Raw genomic sequence first — 7833 nt, 5'->3', positions numbered from 1 at the left:
CTGAGTAAGCGATAAACCTAGGTCCGCCAAAATATTAAGGATAGGCTCCGGGATTGGAAATAAAAGACCATAGGTGATGTGCCCTTGGGTAGCGAACCGGGCAAAACAGACATGCATGGCTTGATCATGGGAAGCAGTAAAGATATATGTTCATTGTTTGACTCATATCTTACAAACCACGAGGCTTCTACGCATGAAATCACTTGTAGAATGTTCTCAACTCAATTACGGAGCTCCTCGAAGAAGAATCAGATCAAGCGGAGTTCATATGTGACAGTTATGCCATTTACAAATCAGGTGATCTTCAGTTCTCGCGAATTCAGACCACCCGAGAAGCTGGAAATGACTAACCTTCTTTCTGATGAACCAACGACCAATTCAATCATGCCAAAGGTGATTATTCCTGTTCTAAATGTCCAAGAAAGTTTTGGGCTTCATGGTCTACAAAAAAAAGAATCAAAAACAGACTTGTTTGGACCAAATGGAGAAACCTATAAAAATTGGCTAAGGAAAAAAGATGGATTTCGACCAGGCCTTAAAGAGACATGTCTTGGCCCTTATCAGGAGCATATTCTTCACTTTTCAAAGTCCTGTCGTGGCTATATCAAGAGGCAGTCCAAGTTTCAGTCAAAGATTTTATTTGGTCAAGTCTTTGTTTTTATTCTCAATGCCTTGTTTTTAGTTTACTCATATCAAGCAATGTATAGAAACCCTTCTTTTGTTGGACTTGTGCGTCATATCAAGCAATGTATAGAAACCCTTCTTTTGTTGGACTTGTGCGTCATATCAAGCAATGTATAGAAACCCTTCTTTTGTTGGACTTGTGCGTCATATCAAGCAACAACTGAAGTCTGGTAGTATCAAGAAACTTTCCGCACGTCTTGTGTCACCGATCAATCCACCAGTTCTCCCTTTTGGCGAGTTCATATCCCCTTAGTCTGATTGAGTGATCCTTTCCTATTTTAGGGGTATCAACAGGTCTCAAAGAAGGAGAGATACGACCCACCGTATCCGTCACAAACAGCTTCTGGAGACTCAGACGTAGAAGCCAAATCAACTACGACGGCCCGATCGACACCGTGAACGGTGTAAAGCTCGTCGAGCCGGTCAGCCTTGATCGTCGGAAGAGGACAGAAGAATGATGGAGCCATCTTATCAAAATTCTGCAACTAAAATCCTTTGATCGGAAAAGAAAGAAAAAGGAGAAGGTTGAAACAGCAAAGGAACGCTCTTGGGTACTTATAAGCCATCGCAAGCCCTAACGACTCAATCGCTAAGCCCGAGAAATTTAATGATTTGCCCTAAGGCGGCGCATATAGCCGTTATACGGATAAAGAAAAAAAAGTGCGCGATGCAACGTACAAATCTATGTTGATCATCTCTCTTCATTCAGTCTGAAGAGAAGAGATTGGGGGACAAATGTTGGACCCAATTTCGGTCAACAAGGTAATTGGGCCTAAGTGACTTGGGCCGCGCGACCAATGAAGAAGCCCGACTCCGACGGGCAAGAAAAGATCGATTCGAAGAACCAGAGATCGCGGAGCTGTTACGAAGATCGCGGAGTCACTCCACTATAAGAAGAGATCGACCGGAGACAAAGAAGGACACGTTGAAAATCCTCGAGAGAGCTACACACACACATCAACCTTGTTCTCACCTAGCTTTAAGTCTTTTCTCTTATCGATCTCATTTGTAACGTTCAATCTCATTCCATTCATTGTATCCGATCTTATTTATCAATAAAATCCATCTTTGCCTAATGGAATCTGATTACATCGTTGTGTTCTACAGATATTGTTGCCTACATCACATTTCCCCCCCAGATTAAACTCTCGATCACTATCAAATACTTAGCGTGGATTTTAGGATCTACAATAATCATGTATATTAAATCAACTTGTTTACAAATTTAATAGAAAATTGTATAATTATCAAAAAAGAAAAACCAAATAGTATTTCTAAAATTTTTAGATATCAAAAGGAAATTAATGGTATTAGGATAAAAAATATTTTAAATTGCATAAAATTTTGAAGAACATTTTTAGTAATAAAAATTTTATGATTATAAAATAGAATTAATCATACTTCAAAAAATTTAAAATGTTGTTATATTTTTATCCTTTTATTATTTATTGTTATATTTAAATATATTTACTTTAATGATGATATATGAATTATTACCATATTTCAAAAAAATTTCAAAATTTTAAATCAACATTAAATGATGTTATTGTCCATGTTACAACTAGTCATAATTCATGTTATACTTGTTAGTATATATGTTATATCATCATGACACATACGCAAAATTTACTTAATTATCAAATAATGTCTAGGAGATGTTGATTCATAGGGTTGAATAACCACCCTTAGCTACAAGAATCTCTTGTTTGGGTTTATTTTCGTTCGAAGTTCCCCTGGTACAACAAGGTCGAATGTTGGGGACCGCTTTGAGAGGCCATGCAGGACCACTACGATGAAAATAGGACCCGCAAAAACTGTGACAACCCCGGCGCTACCACGTGCCTATGACTGAAATGTTTCTTTCCGTCGACTAGCAAGATCCTATGGTCTCATTGTCATTATCAACCTAGCACAGTGGATGATGAGAATGAGAATATCGTGGGCGTGAGCTGGGAATTTATATGCCAACTCTGAGAGATTAACTGATAGAGCTTATGAAAAAATGTTATCCTTTGTATTATTTTAGAATATGAATTTAGTAGTTGTACACGTGTTTTATATGTCAATTGATATAATATTTTTGGTCGGCAACACACAAAGAAATAGTTTAGATGCTAAGATTTGGCATCAAGTAACATATAATTTTTGTTTTATGATAGTCTCTCTACATTTCAGAGAACGAGAGAGAGAGAGAGGTGGTTTGATGGCGAATCTTTTGTTCCCGGCAAACCTGAAAACGTATTTTTTAGATAAACAAGGAAGCAGCCTACTCTTTCCCAATACTTTAAGATCCAAGAGAAAGAACCAATCTTTTATTCCTGTAATAATCTCAACCATATCCTTGAGTAATGTTACGTTTTGGTAGCCACCGTTTCTGATATTTTCTTTTTCTTCTTTTGTGGTTTTTATCTTTACTACCAACTCAATGAAAATATTTTGTCACTGCTATGTAGTATCTTGGTCAAGTATTCATGTTAATTTCTTCCTTCGATCTGATTCCTTTTCTTTTCAAATGATTTAAGGTTGCAAGATTATTTGGACAGGCGATCTTCGAAGCTTCTAAATTGAATGTATTGTTCTTAGGAGTTGATGAGAAGAAACATCCATCAAAGCTCCCAAGAACTTACACTCTCACTCATAGTGACATCACCGCTAAATTAACTTTAGCAATTTCTCACTCTATTAATATTTCTCAGGTAATTCGTTCACCTCTTGTCCATTTAACATATGTAAAGTATTATAATAAGAGTTCAACAAGTCAATAAGCCTTTAGGATGTAAACTTTTGGTCTTCGGTTTCACCAGTTGCAGGGATGGGCAAATAGATTGTACCGGGACGAAGTAGTTGCCGAGTGGAAGAAGGTAAAAAGTAAAATGTCGCTTCACGTTCATTGCCATATAAGTGGCGGACATTTACTTTTGGATTTCATTGCAGAGCTTCGATACTTCATATTTTGCAAAGAATTACCTGTGGTACGTCTTGTTATTAAGTATTAACCAAATTTTGATTAATGTATTATGTGCTGTGTATTAATGATATCGGACCAATTGATTATAGGTGTTGAAGGCATTCGTACATGGAGATGAGGCTTTGTTAAACAATTACCCTGAGCTACAAAATGCTCTTGTTTGGATTTATTTCCATTCCAACATCCCTGAGTATAACAAGGTAGAATGTTGGGGGTCGCTACGGGAGGCGACTTCACCGGATGGTTGTAGAACTCTAACATGTGAAAGCATTCCGGAACGGCCTTGTGTTAATGAGTGTAGCTGTTGTTTTCCTGCGGTCAGCATGATCCCTTGGACTCACTATCATGGCACCAGCCACGGTGGTGCCGACGAGAATGTAGCCCTAGTCGGAAGGAATGATGTCACTAAGTATATTTATAATCGTAAAAGAAACAAGTAAAGCAAGTTTTGCATAGTATCAAAGGGTTGGTGACACATTATCACATGCAAGATGTATGACATCCCTCTAGTCACTTAATAATGAAAGATAAAAAAAATTAGCAATAAAGATTGTAGATACTAATAATGTAGAGATATTCTCATAAATCTCCGTTTTTTAAATTATGTTATGTGAACATCATCATATATCCTTATAATATTTTTATGTATATTACTTTAAGCTGTATATATACTAAGTGTTTTCTTGCGCAATGTGCAAAATAGTATTTAATATATATATATAATGAATATTTGAAGTTATTAATATTAATTTTTTTTGTACTGGTTATAATTTATAAAATATAAATTATAAATAAGTATTTGCTATATTTATGATTTAGATATTTCCTAACAAACCCATTTTAGTGTATGGTATCATGTTTAAGTTCAAATAAATTTAACAGTGGAAAAATAATTAATCGCCTTATTATGCTGACTTTATTGATTTAGGAATTTTAGGAATATTTAAATCTCCATAAAACTTTGAATTTTAATTAAAATTATTTTAATTTTTTATTTTTAAGATACACTTTTATTTAATTTTGAAAATAGATATTTATACCAAGTTGACTAATTCTTAATACCAAGTTGATGTGAAAGTTTTCTTGTAATTATGCTATTTTAAAAATTTAATAATAATACTGTAGATGATTTACATATATGGTATGTAGTCAATTGTTCTATCTCATTTTAATAATCTTGCAAAAAAAGTCAAAAGCTTTATTGCTAAGATTATAAATGGCATATTAAGAGAATTCCTTGTCAAATTATTTACTAAGCAATGTCATATTTTTGTGAGAATGAATAAGATAATGATATTTAAGCAAAATTTTAAAAATCTCAAATAATGTTTAAGGGATCATTATACAAGTGAATATATTCATATATAAACAATCAAACAAGATTATAAACCATAACTCATTTTTATTCATGTATTAAAACTTGGAGAAAAAGAACAACTACCCACTTTTGTTGCTTAGGCTCAGTTACTAGTACACTCAAGAATATAACTTTCTTTTCAATGCACATATGTCTGAGGAAGGTTTTATTTCATAACCATTATTGGTTAAAAAAATATCTTTTCTTTCACATTCCAAAATAAACATTACAAATATTTTACGCAAAACCATGGTGTACCATATTGAAATATTTACACACATTTGCATCTAACGGATGATTGACCTCTCCATCAATCTCTGAATTTATCCATGTCATCTCATTTTCTAGTTGTTCTCTCAGATTAATGTATGTTTTAACATGTCTATAATTTGTGGATATCACATCCTTTTTCACCTTACTTTATTCCACCAAAATACCTACGATTTATATCTTGGCTTATGAAAGATTCCTCATTTGTGTAATTCCTCATCCTTTTCGGATATATCATAACATTTTCAGTGCACACATTTTCATTTGAGAATGCAATATAAGAAACTAGTTTTTGAATCGCATAGTATAACTTAGCAGAAAAGTTGTCTTCGACAAATATTTAAACAACTCAGTTTATGCATCCATACTATTATAAAGTAAAGAACAGAAGAGAGGAAATTGGTGTGTCTTATTCCATGAACAATGAGTCTTTTATATAGGATTACAATAGCTTGGAGACAAAGTCTAACTTGCAGTGGGGAACAAGTATATCTAGGACTTTTCATATGGACATCACAATAATATTCATAACACTTCCCCTTAATGTCCATTATATCAAAGTGTTTTTAAAACGCCGTGGATGTTTCCTCGTTAAAAACCTCATCAGGAAAATCCAATGGGAAAAGTTATGGTTAAGGAAAAAAGAGTGCAGCGTGTAATGACTTCATCTCATGTGTACATACATCAAGATCTTTGAGATAACACACTCCGATAAGGTGAACTAACTTCTTGAAAGTAGTAGTGGTTAGCGCCTTGGTGAATAAGTCAACGAAATTGTCACTTGAACGAACTTGTAAGATACCAACATCGCCATTTTTCTGTAGTGCATGAGTCTTCGTATGATTTGATCATTTTCTTGGATTACCTTTAGAACAATGATAGACTTTCATCTCTGATATTGTAACATTCTCCTTGGGCGTCTATTCTTTGTGTGTTCTTTGTTGCCTCGTTAAAACCTTGACATGGAAAAATCCAATAGGACAAAAACAATGATAAAGAAAAAGACCACAACTACAAACATCATCATATTTCTTCCCCTGAAAGCAATATCTTCAGGATATGCATTCTGGTCAAATATATCTCTTTTTTAGGAAATTAAGCTTAGCAGAATAGCTCGTTTGATTTCTATAATATCTAGGATCTTTAGACTTCTGATCCATAATTTCCTTTTGACTTAGACAACAAATTCTTAGTCTATCTAGACTTCAAACCATATATCTTTACATACACTCGTTTAATCATTTATCTTGTACATACGAGTTATTTATGCTCTTATTATAAAAGTTACTTTTATGACTTTATCCCTTGTCATATGAAATCACATCTTTCATTCATGAAAAAGATTAGTAACTTACTCATATTACATTCTAAATATTGTACTTCAGGACCAACAATATACAAGCTTTTAATATATACACCCCTTGAAAGTGAATTTTCCTTACTTCGATCGAATAGCTAGAGTTCCCGGGAATATAATTTTAATATCATCAATCCTTTAGGGATTCTATCTTTTATGGATTATCATTTTCTAGTGGATTGTATATTCAAGTTATTCCTTCATTGCCAGACTTATAAGGAATTTGAAAGTAGTTTGTTGCATCTACCACATGAGACTATGTCTCTTCACAATCAATTCCATATTGATCTTACTTTGGTGTAATGACTCATTTCTATCCCATTTATTTTACACCTTCTAGTGTATGGACTACTGGTCCAAATACATCTCTTTTTCACAAATACAAAGAGTTTGTATCTTTGTCTATTGCTACTTTCTAATTTGGCCAATCATTTCTTTGTGTACACTTTTCAATAGACTTTCTTTCATGATCCTCTTTCTTATTTATCATATCAACTGCTACTTTGCATACATAAATATCATCGACGTCGATTTTCTTATCGGCTCAATTTTATTTTATACATGACATAACTTATTGAGATCTCTTCATTGTCTCAAGTACCTGAATTTATTTCAGTCATGTTTATTGTCTCTTCTGGAGATGATTGAAAACTTTATTTCCTCTTCACCATTATTAATTTAGGCTCCTTTTCATTTGCGAGGATTATTATCTTTGGAACCAACATGTCTACCATGCTTCAGGCGTGAATTAGACTTATTAGCAGTTTGATATTGTTCTTCTAGAACATCAATTCTTATTGGAGCATTTACGGCTAGTATTGTGACTTGATCACTCTATTTATTTGGGCCAATAAATATGTATGGCAACTGCTTTACTAAGCTCTATAACATAATTATCTTTTGGACTTCACATTATCTTTAGTCCGAGGATCAATGATAATAAATTTCAACTTATTTTACTTTCCAGCTGTTTATTTTCTCCCCCTTATGTTGGAAGTACTAATTCAATTTTAGCATTCAAATCGAGCTTTACTTATATCTTTCGGTGATGACTCGAAATTCTCAAGTATGAATGGAGTTTTGTATTTTTTTTTTTTTTGTAACACGATGGTGTTTTGTATCCAACGTATAATTCCAACTTCATTTGAAAACACATCTTAATTAAGCTCTATGTAGAGCAACTGGAATGTATTCCGC

At 33.6% G+C, this 7833-nt stretch overlaps 1 protein-coding gene across 2 annotated transcripts; it reads left to right on the top strand.

Moving 5' to 3' along the window:
• Nucleotides 1–2690: 2690 nt before the first annotated feature.
• On the top strand, nt 2691–4262 carry LOC106325928 (protein STAY-GREEN 1, chloroplastic-like). 2 transcript variants are annotated; one of them, XM_013763980.1, is made up of 5 exons: nt 2691–3004; nt 3207–3380; nt 3489–3545; nt 3619–3656; nt 3742–3793. In XM_013763980.1, exons 1-5 carry the CDS (start codon nt 2714–2716, stop codon nt 3746–3748), a joined length of 567 nt encoding a protein of 188 aa, XP_013619434.1. In that variant the 5' UTR covers nt 2691–2713; the 3' UTR covers nt 3749–3793. The 2 variants fall into 2 exon arrangements, with proteins under 2 accessions (XP_013619434.1, XP_013619433.1); XM_013763979.1 differs by having other exon boundaries at nt 3489–3656; nt 3742–4262.
• Nucleotides 4263–7833: the final 3571 nt, after the last annotated feature.

Source organism: Brassica oleracea, chromosome C2, assembly GCF_000695525.1.
Source record: "Brassica oleracea var. oleracea cultivar TO1000 chromosome C2, BOL, whole genome shotgun sequence".
Taxonomy (NCBI): domain Eukaryota; kingdom Viridiplantae; phylum Streptophyta; class Magnoliopsida; order Brassicales; family Brassicaceae; genus Brassica; species Brassica oleracea.
This window is presented reverse-complemented; position numbering and strand designations above follow the sequence as displayed.

Excerpts from the sequence above, each read along its gene's own strand:
- LOC106325928 (XM_013763979.1), top strand. The coding sequence starts at position 2,714 with ATGAATTTAGTAGTTGTACACGTGTTTTATATGTCAATTGATATAATA. Across the intron at positions 3,381-3,488 it reads ACTCTATTAATATTTCTCAG|TTGCAGGGATGGGCAAATAG; the intron begins GTAATTCGTTCA and ends CGGTTTCACCAG. Across the intron at positions 3,657-3,741 it reads TTTGCAAAGAATTACCTGTG|GTGTTGAAGGCATTCGTACA; the intron begins GTACGTCTTGTT and ends AATTGATTATAG.